This window comes from Lepidothrix coronata, unplaced genomic scaffold, assembly GCF_001604755.1.
Source record: "Lepidothrix coronata isolate B3197 unplaced genomic scaffold, Lepidothrix_coronata-1.0 Scaffold130, whole genome shotgun sequence".
NCBI lineage: Eukaryota > Metazoa > Chordata > Aves > Passeriformes > Pipridae > Lepidothrix > Lepidothrix coronata.
The window spans coordinates 1,458,068-1,474,177 of NW_016690310.1; the positions used below are offsets into that span (position 1 = coordinate 1,458,068).

Genomic DNA, 16,110 nt, shown 5'->3' on the forward strand with positions numbered 1-16,110 from the left:
CAAGACCACTTGAGTATCCTTTAGAGTTGTGACTTCCAACACTGGAAAAAAATGTTTAGTATATGAAAAGGCCTTCATATGGCTTTCAGAATTCACCATAGAGAGTACTAAAGATGCACCATTATTTAAAAATAAAGCAGGGGTGGTGGGGAAGCCAGCATTTTAATTACATTAAACATCCTTGTCTGATACAGTTATTTCTGTGCCTTTAGGATTCAAGGCCTCGCACCTTCCTCATAGGCTGCATTGGAGTCAGTGGCAAGACCAAGTGGGATGTTCTGGATGGGGTTGTGAGACGGTTGTTTAAGGTTAGTGAGCACAATTTGCTGTGAGCCCCAATTCTCCTATTATTAGATTTTGATGGTACCAAACTATATTTAACTTGCTGGGATAAGTACTGGTATAGCATAGAAGAACTTCACGAGGATTTCAGTGCTGCCTAACTTCCTGTGTCCCTTTCTCACCCTAGGAGTACATCATCCATGTGGATCCCGTGAGCCAGCTGGGACTGAACTCAGACAGTGTCCTGGGCTACAGCATTGGAGAAATCAAACGCACTAACAGTGCAGAGACCCCTGAGCTGCTGCCCTGTGGTTATCTGGTTGGAGAAAACAACACTATTTCAGTTACCATCAAAGGTAATTACACCTGACTGTCTGCTGGAGGTCTCACTAATCACAGTTTTATCAAGGCTTGCTGTGTTAAGAAACTCAGAGCAGTAGAAACGTTTTATTGTGCTGCTTCTTCCTGTTCCTAGCTTTTATTTACTTCCTTCTATTTTCATTCGATAAAGACAGCACTAAGTCTATAATTTCAGCAAGTTTTCAACCTGTAACAATAGGAATAATTACACACACAGCACCTTCTCCACAAATGTTGAGCTGATGCCTGAAGTTGTCCTGGAGAAAATCTCACACCACAAAGGATGTAGTGGAGCTGTTTGAACAGCAAAGTACCTTCCAAATACATACATTAAGCCTCAAAATTTCATTACCTCTTTGTAACACCTGTAGTTGTTATTTCCTTCATGCAAAGTGGAAAAAAAGTATCTTGATTTGCTTCCTTGATTGACCTCACCCAAGAGTCCCTCCTTAAGCGGCAGGAAGGAAGGATCCCAAAGTTTATGGGACATAAACTGTAAAAAAATCTGTATTTTTCCAAATGTATGGTTTTCAGAATTCCCATCAGTTTCGTTCTCTAATACTAATAAAAATTTCATACTTATATTTCTTACATGGTTTCTCATTTGGTTTCTCTGGGAGCCATTTTTTATGAAAACTGTACTGTGAAACTAAGTTTAAGGAGAAAACCCTCAACTGCTGCATTTTGAGCATCAGTTTGCTCAAAGTTACACCAGTGAAATCTCAAGCACAGATCTGCGTTCAAATTGAGAGCACTGCCAAACATTCTGCAGATCAACTTTGAAATTTGACTGTACCATTTGACTGAAAGCACTTTGATTTTTGACTGTTGGTGTAAAAAAGCAGTTACGTGGGTAGTAAATCTGTGGGCAGGAAGACAATATGACCTGTGAAATACCTCAGTTTGTTGAGGTTTGACATGAACCTAGGATATCCTGCTTACATAAAATACATTGTCCAATCATAAATCCTAATTGAAATATGGCTTAAGGTGTAGCTGTGTCTGTAAAGCTGCAATTTGAGTTTATATTTAACTTGCATCGGCTTGACTTGTGCCTTGAAGGATCATATGTGATAACAGTTTTCAGTAAAATAGAAATGTATTTAATCAATTTATGGAAAATCACTTACATATACCTTTGAGATATAAAGCTGCCTATATAAATATTTAATATTCCGAGTAACCACTGAGGTGCAAACATTTCTCTGGGTGATCTGCCAACTTCCCTTCCTGCTGTTTATTTTGAAGCACTGTGTATTTTCCCTGAGCCAATTCTGCCTAAAGTGACTGCTGACATGGCATAAATGCTTATCGGTAGGAGTTTTCTGTTAGAAGAGATAACTATCAGCATACAGAGAAGGAGTTTAATTACAAGCATTTGGGAAAGTAGGGGGAGTTGATGATAGCTGGGGGGGTTTTTTGTCTACTGATCCAAAAGTAAACAGGTACATTCTGGATGAATGCATGGTGAAATGCTGTAAAATGGATGGTTTGGGCGTGAAAAATGTGGCCTGGAATCATTTAGTGTGGCAGCTTTCAAAGGGCCTTAGGGATGCAGCTGAGTACTTAGAAAAGCTGAAGGAGGATCCAGACCAAGCCCACAGGTCACTTCTGCACTTGTTTTATCAGCTTTTTGTGTTCCTCTCTCAACTATAAGGGATACCAGAGTGGGGAAGGAGTTTATCTCTGAAGTGAGAAATAGCTTGATCAGGTCAGATCTACATCTGCTGTACTTAAGTGTTATTTTGGGTGTTTCTCCTACTATTATTTGGCTCAGGTACATTCACAAAGTCTTGATTTGTTCAAACTCTACTAACAGGATTGCTTTGCAGGATTACAACTACTTAGTCAAAAACCAAACAAAGCAAGAAAACCAAACTTTTAAAAATGTGGGTAATTTGGGTAAAAATTGGGACTGCTTCTAGATGAGGAATCTTTTTCTGTTGCAGGTATCTGTGAGAACAGTCTGGACGGTCTGGTGTTTGAATCCCTGATCCCAAAGCCTATCCTGCAGCGTTATGTCTCTCTCCTGATGGAACATAGGCGGATTATCTTATCTGGCCCCAGCGGCACTGGGAAAACATACCTGGCAAACCGTTTGTCTGAGTACATGGTCCTCAGAGAGGGCAGGGAGCTGGCTGATGGCATTATTGCAACCTTCAATGTGGACCATAAATCCAGTAAGGTGAGGACACAGAAACCATCCTTGCACAATTCATCATCCCACCATATATCTGAAATGAGACTCCTCCTCTATCGATCCGTCAAAAACTCATTTTGGACTTACCTTTCTTTTTAAAGCATTGTGTTGATCCCGAAGGAAATAATATTTAAGGTTTTCAGAACTGCAAATTCTCCTGATTATGGGCCTGGAGTAGCAGGCTCCCAGGTGTGTATTTGAAAACCTAAAGGTGTCACGAATTTCAAGTGGTTAGGAGCCTGAGAACTGCCCAGAAAGTTAAACACCTGCATAAAATTCCCAGAGATTTAAGCAATCCCTATTGCATGTGGGCATTTTGCCCAGAACTCTCAAATGCATCTCTAGGCTGTCAAGAGTTTCTGCAGCTGCAAGTATCAGCAGTTGTAATCATGTGCTGGGTTTGGAGGGACTGTTGCCCAGGCACATTCCTCTGCTGGTAAGGCATGTCTCTGCTTTTTTATGTGCTCCTGGTTTTGCTGAATATACTTCCAGTGATCATCTAGATTAAAATAAAAAAAAATCAAAACAAAACAAAAACAACTGTGCATTTGATGGCCTTAGGCATATTTTCCTCTGGAGGAAGGGGATGATTGAAATTGTGGTTGTAAGCCGCTGGTATGATTTGAGACATGCTTTAAAGCTGCTGAGAGCATTTCAACCACACCCAGCCACTCATCAGCAGCCCCAAAAGCTCATCCTCTTTCACAGTTTTACTGAAGGCATCTGAATTTGGCCTCTGACAAGAGATACTTTGTTCCAGATTAATTTTATCGACTGTATTTAGCTAGAAACACAGTTGCAAGATAATCCAACAAATGTAGCTGGAATGCAGAGTTTGCTTTGGTACAGAGAGTTGAGAGAGTTCCTGAAAAGAAAGAAGAATATATTTCAGACCTCTTAGGTCTGAGATTAGGAAAGCATGAATGAAAAGCACAAAACAAATGACAAAATCTTACCCCCCTTTAAGCCCTTATCTCACACAGGATTTCTGTTACAGTCTTTGAATCTTTACCATAACCTACAAAAGAGAAGGAAAACCATATCTTGTGTTTTCTCGTGGAAAATGTCTGATTTGTAAGATGTCAGGCTCTTTTGCTCCAGGTTTTATTACCAAGCTTATTTATCTTAATTAGATTTTCAAGGAATATGAAGAACATTCTCTTTACTTTCTTTTTTTCTTCTTTTCTGTATATCTGCTTTGCAGGAGCTCCGCCAATACCTGTCCAACCTGGCAGACCAGTGTAACAGTGAAAATAACGCTGTGGATATGCCTCTTGTAATCATTTTGGATAATTTGCATCATGTTAGCTCCCTAGGAGAGATCTTTAATGGACTTCTAAACTGCAAGTACCACAAATGGTAAGGAAATAATTCAATAACAGTGCAAATGTTAACACTGCACTCAGAGCACTGCTGCTGCAAGATGTGATGACAAAACCAAAGTCTAGATTAGTGTAGTAATGTGGGCTCAAATGGGCAGACTGTCCATATTATGGACAGTACTTCAGAGGGGTTTTTTTCCTTACTACAATGATCCATTTTTCTGAAATCAGTAATAAAAAAGTATTAGAGGGTTTGAGTAATTTGCATGCACTTCATGATGTAGATCTTTAGTAGTAAAACCCCATTTGTGAAAGGTCCTGGTTTGAGATTTCTGGTTTGCTTTCAGAATTTGCTGTTCTCAGAAGTCAGAGTGTAAGTTACAAGTAACTACAAAACCTTCTTTGACAAAAGAGATTTGAATGACCTTTTTTAATGTAGAGGTTTCGCTAAAACCTTGTTTTTCAAAATTTACAAGTTTGATTTGCTTGTTGGTTTTTTTTCTAATAGTCCATATATTATTGGCACGATGAACCAAGCCACCTCTTCAACACCTAATCTTCAACTTCACCATAATTTCAGGTACTGTTTATTCATGTTTCTCATTTATGTTTGTGGGCTAGCAAAGAGTAATGGCTACTGAGTCATCTGAAGTTGTTCTTATCAGCTGAAATAGCAAATTGAGAGAGAAATACCATTTGCTCCCAAGCTGCTGTCCTAACATGTGCAGCTTGGTTATGGTGCTGTCATTAAAGTAACTGGGTTCACAAAAACTTTACTTTTCAGAGGATTGTTAAGATACTTGATCTCCTACCAATTTTTAAGTAAGACAATATTTAGACAAAGGAGATTAATGATAAATTAATACAAAGCACAGTAAAAATTGGTTCATCTAGTGAACTATTCCCAAATAACTTTTGCTTGGAAAACAACTGTGACTGGAGTAACCCATTTTGATCCTGATAATCATCTGGAAATAAGAAATGAGATTTAGTCAAGAATGGTTACATTCGGTAACATGAAAGAGAAATAATGGCCATTTCTGCTGCTCTGCCTTAGGTGGGTGCTATGTGCGAACCACACTGAGCCAGTCAAAGGCTTTCTCGGCCGTTTCTTGAGAAGAAAATTAATTGAAACAGAGATCAGTGGTAGGATGAGGAATGCAGAGCTGGTTAAAATTATTGATTGGATTCCCAAGGTTTGGCAACATCTGAACAAATTCTTGGAGGCTCACAGCTCCTCTGATGTTACTATTGGTAAGTACTCTGTCCTTATGCCCAGGCATATGTAAATATATGTATTTTATTTCCTTTTTATCCTTCTTTGTGCTATATCAGTTAAAAAAGGTTTCTTTAAAACTCTACTTTAAGATGTTACAGATCCTATTTTTGATGCTTATCCTGACTGTAATTTGAGTGTAATATCTGAATTTCCCTCTCCAGGTCCACGGCTCTTCCTCTCCTGTCCAATAGATGTAGATGGTTCTAGAGTCTGGTTTACTGACCTGTGGAACTACTCCATCATTCCATATCTTCTGGAAGCAGTTAGAGAAGGGCTACAGGTGAGCAGGCAAAAATGAAAAGTCACAGCTCTAGAATGGTATCTATTCAAAAGGGTACGAAACTCAATAACAACAACATTTTCTGTGGATATAAGTCTGCACAGTGAATACCTGCACGTCTATGAAAATCTAACGAAATTGTCCATAATTTCAGGCAGAATTAGTCTCTTAAATGCTTTTTAAACAGAGAGTGGAAGAAGTAATTAGATGCCAAGCTACTGATGTTTTCAGTGGAGGGAGTTAGACACACAAATATCTTTCAATACTGTGTTCCAGAAGCACACCTTAAAATTGTACTGTGCAGCTGAAAAATATGCTTGTGGTCATTAACTTTGTTATGCAGGATTTTCCTTTGTAAATCAAATCTTTCAACATGGGAACAAAGCTGTGTATGGAGAGAAATGTATTCATGAGTGACAGGATCGGTATCAGTGACGTTTTGATTACTTCTCAGTATACAGGATGATTTTTTTAGTAGATTCCTTCATAATTCTTTCAGAGGCTGCAGTGAAATCATCATTGATTGCCTGTACTTAGTAACTGATTCATACTCCAGCGATTTGGATTTTTTAAGCATTGCCACGCAATTCTTGGTGTCTGTATGACTATAAAGCTCGTTGGAATAAGGAGGAGGGATCATCAGGAGATTGCTATGAACTTGCCATGAAAGTAGGGGGAAAAAAAGGGCTTTTTTATTCTTCAGTTCTCTGTTCACAGATTAAGCACAGCAGCACCTAATTTAATCAAATACCAATAAGTTCTGGGCGTTATGTGGATGAAAGCTAAACGTGAAATCACACGCACAAAAATGAAAAGGTGCATCACAATGAGAATCCAGGAGATTGAAAAAGGGTTGAAGGTGGACGGAGAATAGGAAATTGTGGCAATGCATTGGGAACTTGTGTTTTGGTAAGATGGCAAATGCCATTTTGAGGGCATAAGCTACAATTTACGTCAGATAGCAGTAGGAAGTAATACTTCTACATGTAAAAAGGCTCATTAGAAAGATAAAACTGAAAAGGGTTTAAAAAAAGAGCAGTAGCTGTCATTCAGATACAGGAAGCATTATTCAGTGAGAAAGAGAAGAAGCTCAGACTATTCAGATTATTCAGGAGTAAAGTAAAATATTACTTGATCTACTCTTCTGCTTTAGTCTTGCAGGAAAAAAGTCCAGTGGATGTTTGACAAGTTTGGACTAGAGAAATTCAAACTATAAGCAAGACATGCTATGTTGCTAGTAAGAATAATTAACAGTTATGAAATATTACTTAGAGAAGTAGTAGATTCTCCACCACATGTCTCTGTGTCTGAAGTCTTTTTGAAATATGCAGTAACTCCCAAGTATGAGCTCCATGGAGAAGCAGTTGTGTTGAATGATTCCTTCATCTTTGTGAAAAGTAATTCTCTCCGTTCTACAACTGCTTAGGGCTCACTGTTGCAGGGTTTGTCAGGATGCCTTGCCATTAAGATATGTAAAAAAAAAGTGTGTAAAATATTTAAAATACTGGGATTTTGTTTTGATTTGCTTGTTGGTTAATTTCTTTGCTATCCAATACCCTTTACTGGGGTTAAGTTCTTGCCTGCATGGGAGTACTCAACAGAGTGCAGAATTCACGAAGATGTACCAGTCTGAGCACTTGAAGAAGAACTAAAACAGAAAGGAGGAAGAGACTTTACATTTTCCTGTTAACAACCACCTTGGGTTTCACTTGCTTTCTATACATCAGGGATTTCTATGTGTTTACAGAGACAGAGAGGAGGCAACCCTGTCATAGGAAACTGAGTTTTTACTAATGGCTTCTTACAAATCTATGAAATACACAAATTCTTCAAGTTTTGGTTAAAATTTGGGCAAACTGTGATTGCCATTTGAAATTTGTCAGTGCCTGGAGATCTCATTTTTTTGGGGAACAATTGTGGTAGACTCTTTAGACATGAGGAAAACGATAGGTCCTGGAGTACAGAACACATGTGGGAACTTTGCTACAAATAGAACAGGAGAACTGTTTCACATAAAACTTCCTATAAAGGGAGATAATGGGAGCCAGTAATCTTTTCAACAAGAGAGAGTAGGTGACTTTGTTTCCTCTTGAAATGGAGAAAACTGATACTCACGGCAGTAAATGGACTCCTTGTACTGTGTTTTGAAACGTATCACTCATCAGTACATATAGAAAGCCTTGAAAATGTAGTAATGGAAATGGAGAGAGAGAACAATTGATAAAAACACCTTTTTGCTTGCTTCTTTTGCCCAATATCTGCATCACTCCTTAGGTTATTTGAATGGCTTGTGTTCCAGGTGTAAAGATTTCAGTTTCTCACTTTGTGCTTTAGATCCTTTGTGCACTTCAGTCCCATTTCCCCAAATTGCATCAATTCATCTCCATTTAAATACTTTGTCTTTTGTTTTGTCGATGGATAAGAATGCACTTTCGTACTTGAAGAGTAGCCAGAGTGGTGCTAATTTACAAGCTAATACTAGAAATGTGGGTTTCATTTGGGGCTGTTTTCCATTCCCAACACCCACAGAGGCTCCTCCGAGAACACATCTTTCCTGAAATTGCCTGCCAGAAGGGAAAGGTGAACTACTAAAGTTCACTGTCACCTCTGTGGATCTACACTGAGCTATTCTTATATTTTTGTTTCTCATTTGGAGAATTATTTTGGATCAAATGCAAGCAAGCCAAATGGATCCTTACAATAATTGCTCCCATTGGAGCTGAGTTGTTTTGTTCTTCAAAACAGGGATGTGCAAATTAGAAGGTTGTATAAAACCCGAGTTCTTCCTGCTTGATGTATTGATGCAGAATGCAGCACCAGCAGAAAGAGGACCTGGAGTCCCTGTGGCTTCCTGCCACCCTCACTCGTACTTTAGTGATTTTTCTTTGATGCTTTATGAAGCAACCTGTTCCATCCTTGTCCCATGAATTGCTCCCTGGAAAACATGCCAGTGAGAGGGATGGACAGACCTGGTTGCCATGGAAGGGAACAGTGAGTCTTTCAGTCTCTCATCTGCTGAAGATGTGTGATGATTTCATATACTAAAATGGTAATTTTACTTACTAGCCACTTTTCAGAAACTAACTAGGATCCACGCAGACCTTTGATGGAGAAAAGACATGCGAAAAATATCAAATCCTCACCACTTACCAAATGACACGTATTGTTGTAAATTTGAGAACAAGATTAAAATAGGAAATCTGGTTGACCACATCTTGAAGACGTTATGCTGGGAAAATAATACAGTACAGCTCGAGGATGAAGAGTTTGGGTTGTGGAATAGGCTGTGTTTCAGATTGCCTAGCACCATCTACTGGCAATTCTCCTCAGGCTAGGCCTGCTCCTTCCTGCAGATGGTGTTTAGAGCAATTTAATACTTTGTGCATGCAAAGTATAAACTCAGAAAAATACCAAGAAGAAATAGTGATGAGGAAAGTGAGATAGTCTCAGATTCAACAGAGAACTGATGTATTTCTCTGCTAGACTACTGCTTTTCCCCCTGTGCAGGGGGAGAAAGGAAAGGGACAGTTCTCTGCATTCAAGTGACAAAATGTCAGTGACGAACTCCAGTTGCTGAGGGATGTTGATGGGGAAATTTATAAAGTGGAAACAAACATTTTAAAGTCACTTGAAGTTGTATTTATGCTTTTGAAAGTCGCGAGGCATTAAAATGAATGTATTGTGTAATTAAGGCAAGTGGAATATAACCGGGAGAATATGCTGGGATTCAGTAACACGGTCTGTTCAACACAGAAAAAGTTTTTGAAACAGAACTTTCTTGCTTAGGGACATGAGCACAGGCAGATGCTGCTGATGCTTTTTTCTGACTTGAAAACCTTATGCCTTGACATCCACCATTATTGCCTGATGACAGATCTCACATTCCCTCCTCCACATTCCCTGGACGTGGTTTTCACCAACAGTGAGCACAAATAAGGCAGCTGCTGGTGTGATCCGGATGTCAGCATTGATGGCTTCTTTTGTGTATTGATGTAGATTAAGTTGGCTTTATTAGCTGAGGTTATTTTCAGGTCTCCCTTCCTTCAGCTGGTGCCAAGAGAAGGGCACTGCAGCCTCAGAGGTGGTCAAACGCTTTCAAATCGAACAGCTTTGTATGCTGTGGGGGTGAGGAAAATCTCACACTCAGCCCTGCTTGCAAGTGTTTCCTGCAATCCAAGAAGCGCGGCGTGGTCATTTCAGTGAGATGGGCACCGAATGAAATAGTTGACTGATAGGAATGTTTTACATGGTTTCACGCTCTTTCAGTTGTATGGGAGGAGAGCACCCTGGGAGGATCCTGCCAAATGGGTCATGGACACCTACCCCTGGGCAGCCACCCCACAGCACCATGAGTGGCCTCCTCTGCTCCAGCTGCGGCCTGAAGATGTGGGCTTTGATGGCTACTCCGTGTCCCGGGAAGGCTCAACCAGCAAACAAGTTCCAGTGAGCGATGCTGAAGGAGATCCTCTGGTAAGCTCTCATTTCTGAATCAGCAGAACCATTTTGTTTCCCTTGTTTCTAGGGATTAGAAACAGAAATAAAGCAATGGAAGTACATCTGAGGAGAGATTAAGAGTTTTAGAATGAGAAGGTAATGCTGCTGGGCAAGTCATCAAGTCAGCTTGGGGAATGCAGTTGCACAGAAAGCCCATACAGTTCTGCAAGGAAAGGAAGGTCCTTTGCAAACTGAATGCCCTGAAGCTGTTCTGTTGAGGTGTATGTTTTTCTGGACAGTTGGAAGTATAGAATGTGTGTTACAGTTCTTAGCAGCTCATGTATACGTACACAAAAATCAAACCAGGTATTCAGATTTGCCTCTCGACCGATCTGTCAGTATTTCCATGGGTCAAAGGAAGAAAGGATTAGGATGCTTCAAGATCCTGTTGCATACAGCTGTCGACTAATCCCTTCAGTCTTCTATTTTCACCTTTACTGGAAAAGCTTATGTTTTATCAGTAACTTGGGTGCTGCTATAATTTACAGTTAGTATCTCCTTTCCAAGTCTCAGTATTAATTATCCTGCTTGTTTCCTCCTTTCCTTTCTTACCCACTGGCAAAAAGAATGTGACTGTAGCTTTCTTGTGGAGTTGATATTATATCTACCTCAGAATACAAATAATCATGAACTTCTGTGCCTTTGCAGATGAACATGCTAATGAGGCTGCAAGAAGCAGCCAACTACTCCAGTCCCCAGAGTTACGACAGTGACTCAAACAGCAACAGCCACCACGATGACATCCTCGATTCGTCTCTGGAGTCGACGTTGTGATCTTCCTCAGGCAGAAAGAGGTTGTTTCCATTATTGCTCTCCCACTTGGCAAGAACCCCGATCACGGACTCATGGAAAGAACATGTTCCTGGGCTGGGATCTCAGTATTAGAGCTGCAAGAACAACAAGACACTTGGAGTCAGTCTTCAACCTGGGTGCAGGCAACCCAAGCGACCTTTGTATTGTTTTTCTTTTGACGATGATGAGAACTGCACTATTCCTTTGTTTCCTTCTGTTTAGTTGCTGTAAGCTCTCATGCCTAAGATCCTGAAGATGTTAAAAATAGTCATCATTACTAAAAGTCAAAGGGACTGGGGGATGGGGTGGGGATGGGGGCAACTTCACAGCTATGAAGCAAACAGCTTTGTGCCATGTACTGTCTGGAAGGAGAGGGGAGAGGAAATATTTGCCTATACTGCTTCTGACCAAACACATTTACATGAGGGCTGGACTATTACCAATCAGCTTTGTGCATTAAACTCAGCTTCCTATAGTTCTGGTGCTATAACAATATTGCTTGCCTTGGTAATAATATTCAATAAAGGCAAAGCTGCAAAACAGGGAAGTTTGAATAAATATTTAAAAAAGAGAAAAGAAAAAAAAAAGAGAAAAGAAAAAGCGCTGCTCTCCTTGCCAGTCTGAGACCTTGGCTTTCTTTCATTGTGTGTTTATAAAGATTATATATATATTAATAGGAGTATATAAAAATATATATACAGTCTGAAAAAATCAGGTTTTTTTTAAACACTGTGTAACAATCAATCCTGATACAAGTGAAAGATCAGGTAGCCCTTTGCTAGTTGGGGCCCAATTCTCTTCCCACTTACATCCACACAACCAACTGGGCTGACTTCTGTGGCATTTACATCCCACCTGTTGACCCTGAGGAGAGGGGGTTTCCCTTCTCCTCAGAAGTCAGTGGAAGGGCCATGAAGTCCTGCAGCTCCAAGGGACCCTCGGCAGTGTACAGGCTTTGTGAGCCCTGTGCACACAGGTGAGCTACACCCCTGCAAAGGGATGAATCCGACTTTCAGGTTTTAATTCTTACCATGAAATATTACAGCTGTTTTCTAAAAACTTTGGGTTTTGTTCAGAGGTTTCTTTCCAATCAGCACAGCCATAAGGGGTTAATCAAAATTCAGCTCTGTGACAGTTCCAGTGCTACTCTGGTGACAATATTTATTTCCATGACTTTTCTTTTTAATTTCAAATGAAAAAAGTATAGTATTTTAGCAGTATTTGGGTCTGGAAAAGAAAGAGGAGGGAAGGTTCTGGGTGCTGCATCTTTTAAGTTTAGCTGTGCCGTGCTCTTGAGTTCTGGCAGAGCCATGAACCTGGTTTTGTTTCTCCTCCTCTCTGAACGCACACACCTACACTATCAGTGTTAAGGCTTGTACTTCTTTTGGGGAACAAGAACACCTCCCAGAGAATTGCACTTTCCTTGTGACGAAAGCAAATGCTCACACCACCATCCCCACACGTCAGCTGTACCTCAGCAAACACGTCACTCCTCAGTCAAGCCTTTCCAGCTGTCTTTTGGTGCTGACTTTTAAAGCGATGCCTTATTTTGTACTAACTGTGTTTGATTAAATTAGTGCTGTATATTGTGGGATTTTATTTAAAGAAACAGGGCTAAAGTCATCTCTTGGAATATCATAAGTTGCTGTGAATATTGTTTGTACGAGATACTAGAACTTGTTTAAATGTGACAAAAAAAAGGGAGGGAAGTGAGATAACTTTTCAGGTTCATATCAATCTGCAGCTATTGAATCACTGAAGAGCTGTTGTATCCATGCAGGAGGGACAAAAAAAGCTTTTCAATTGTAATAAATGCTGTCATTAATAAATTACAGGAATATGCTGGTTTTTCAATGTACAGAAAGAAATCTTATTACAAACACTTTTTTAAGAGCTTGTGGATTTAAAGGAACATAACAGGCAAGTTCATGCTTCTGTGGCTCAGCTTGAGAGGATCGTTTTATTATACCTCATGACTTTCTGTAACATAACTGTACTTTGTCTTACTAAGATGGTTATGAATCTGCTCCTGTTACAACTTTTAAGTGCTGATGACTTTTTTTTTTTTAAGAAAAATATTGTAAAAGGAAAAATTTAAATATTTTAATGATGGGGGGGAAGAGCTTGGTGTTGTTACTGTTTTAACCTTATGAACTCTATTGCATCATTTCACTCAATGGAATAACAAAGGTTACTCAGCCAATTTTCCTAATCCAGTTCTTGGTACTGTAAAAAATGGGATAAATCTGTATCGAATCAAATCCGTAGCGTGCTGATGATGAGTTTGAAAGAAGTTCATTTTTCCAGTAGTCTTGACAATTCTGCTTCCCAGCACTGACTTTACCTGCTACTACTGTGAATTTTGGTACCTAATCCGCCAACTGAATCCATGCAGATAGAGCATGTGCCTGTAAAAAAAAAAAAAAATCCAGTTGCAGGGCTAGGGCTTTAAATGGGCTTGATATCCTAGAAAATGTCTCGGTTAACCTTTAACTGAGTGCTATAAGACATGTTTAAAATAGTGTTTTATTTGTGGGGAACGGGATATTTTTTTTCTCATTTTTAATCCTGTGCTCAAGCTCAGGAAGAAATTTCTATTATCCTTTCTTTTTTGTTGACACTAGCTTGGCTTAAAGTGAGAGAGGCAATTTTGAATAGGCTAGTCATTCTGAGCATCACAATATTCCGTGTCTTTTCTGAAATTTCGGGAAGCAGGGTTACCTGTTGTGCACACGTCTTAGTTTTTATCAAGACTTTTCATAGATTTAGTCTTTCTTTAAGTGACTTTCTTCTCATGTAAGGCTTTTTCAAAACACCTCCTTTTTTTTTTTGCCTTTTTTTCCTTACAGAGTTGGCTTGTTTAAAAAAAATCAACAAGAAATGCAAGATTCTATGCAACATTCGTGTTGAGTTATAAATTGAAAGAATAAACCATTTTCTTTCCTTCAGAACTGCCAAGAATTATACAGGCCATAGATGAGATGTCATTTATTTGGGGAAGGGGAGCGAGGGGGTTGGTTAGCCTTTTTGTACATTTTGGAAGAAGCAAACTGATATTTCATTGTTGATGCTTAACTTCGATATTATGTGTATGAAATCTTGTCTAAATGTGGCAATTTTCTTTCAAGAAAAAAATATACAAAAACAAAGCAAAAAAAAATCTTTGTTGATATTAAATGCAAGGTTGCTGTTTTGATCTAGTCGTTTCCAGTGGAACAGTTTATTAAATATGTTCTATAAGATGTACATTTTTTCATTGTAACATAGAAATGTAAATATTTGATTAAAAGTGCTGCATTTTGATGAATTTTTTCTAGCCATTTTTAAAGAGAAAAACTAGGAATTGAGTATTTTGTGTACGTTTATGATGTTTTCCATTTGCTCCTCTCCCTATTTAATTTTCAGTTCTCATTTAGGATTGGAATTTGTGAATGGTCTGTTTGAGATCATGCCTTCCCTTTCTCACTCTCCCCATTTCTCCCCCTTCCCCACCCTGTGTCATGGAGAATAAAGCTGATGATTGTACCAGTCTTAAATTATTCATGATTCAATAAAATTGATGCTTATTTATTCAGATTTGTGGCTTCCCGGAACTTTTTATTCCTTCTTAATCACCACTTTCTGATTTTTCATTTGGAGATTGTGGGTTTCGCTCCTTGGTTTTGTTGGCTTCTTGTAAGTGCTTGTGAGAAGATGCCAACAGCTCTTACCCACATCCCAGAGGAGATTTAGCAGAGGGATGGCACTGATAGATTCTCTCCCATAGCTGATGTTTGCACACAGGATCCGTCAAGATCTGCTCAAGACAAGACTGGTCTATCCGTGTTTCCAGGGGCATCTATCACCTCTCTGGACAACCTACACATTCCACACAGTATTACAATTTCCTCTTCACCCATTTGATAGAGACATTATGATTATACAGTAATAAGTACACAGTGGTCAGTAACATGTAGGAAACTAAGGGAACTATTATCCTTTATTTCAAATAATTACTCTAACTAAAAAAAAAGAAGTAAAAGTGCTCTCTCTTCAGAAAGGATAAACCCAAACACCTCTGTACTTTAAAGGGAAAATTCTGAACAGTAGCAGAATTATCTCTCTTCCCCTGGAGACTTATTCTCTTCATATTTCTGCTTTTTTGACAGTTTTGTGTAATTATCCTGTCCACTACTCCCTCATTTGAACATAAAAGTTTGTAGGACGGATTCACCTACAAAAAACTTTGAAGAAAAAGTTCTGAAAGCGAAGAAGTTCTGCTGAAATCTGATGATCTGCATTCAAGTTATTTTAATCTAAAAATACTCTTTTTAGAGTATAACACAGCAGTGCAGACTGTAACTCAGAGCTGATGTGTAATGTGGGCTTTGTCTGTCCTCCACAGCAGTCTCAGAGGTAGAATTGCTTTGGACATGCTCAAGCACATTTTTTTGTATTCTGTAAACTTCTTCTGATTCACAGAATTGCATGTTTTAGAATTGATCCTGGATGCTCCAACCCTGATCTTGAATAATGTTTGGATCCATACTGGACTTGCACCAAAATTCTTAATATCTCTGAAGTAATTTTATAAGCTGAGTCTGCAACCAGTGTATTTACACCCTTCGCATTCCACTGGCCTTTTCCACTGATACCTTGGAGTAGTTGCCCCAAGAACCAGAGAGGAAATCCCATCCTCTATTCCACACTTTCTATCCATGTTACCACTTTACTGATGCACAGGATTCCGACATCGAGCTCTATGGTAGATGTGATAACCGAGGGCTTATGATGTGGAAGCACCTACTCTGCTTTCTGACTTTTACTGGGGACATTTGATCTGGTTCTCTCTGCTCCACAGTTCACAGCCCGCACTTGGCACGGGGAGGACCCATGTGAGGTTGCTTTTCATAGCACACATTTGTGGCATTTTGGTGGGAAAGGAGCAGCTGTCCATGGACCAGAGACAGCTCTTGCGGGTTTGAGCAGGGCACGGCAGCTGAGGACAACTTTTGTCTTTGCCCCGGCAGTGGGATTGACTGTTGGCAAATACTTCCCCTTTGTCATCTCCATTGGCTTAACCACACAAAGAAATCCATGTTCCTTTCTCCTTCCTCAATCA

General features: G+C 39.4%; 1 protein-coding gene across 16 annotated transcripts in view; it reads left to right on the forward strand.

The window, feature by feature from the left end:
• NAV2 (neuron navigator 2) overlaps positions 1 to 14,585 on the forward strand; it is a 214,252-nt gene extending 199,667 nt beyond the window's left edge. For all 16 annotated transcript variants that reach the window (XM_017826754.1, XM_017826757.1, XM_017826756.1 and 13 more), the window contains 9 exons: positions 213 to 308; positions 470 to 638; positions 2,592 to 2,827; positions 4,047 to 4,201; positions 4,673 to 4,744; positions 5,222 to 5,418; positions 5,605 to 5,723; positions 9,990 to 10,193; positions 10,866 to 14,585. In XM_017826754.1, the coding sequence (XP_017682243.1) occupies positions 213 to 308; positions 470 to 638; positions 2,592 to 2,827; positions 4,047 to 4,201; positions 4,673 to 4,744; positions 5,222 to 5,418; positions 5,605 to 5,723; positions 9,990 to 10,193; positions 10,866 to 10,991 (1,374 nt within the window). In that variant the 3' untranslated portion in view covers positions 10,992 to 14,585. The remainder of the gene's footprint in view (positions 1 to 212; positions 309 to 469; positions 639 to 2,591; positions 2,828 to 4,046; positions 4,202 to 4,672; positions 4,745 to 5,221; positions 5,419 to 5,604; positions 5,724 to 9,989; positions 10,194 to 10,865) is intronic.
• Positions 14,586 to 16,110: the final 1,525 nt, after the last annotated feature.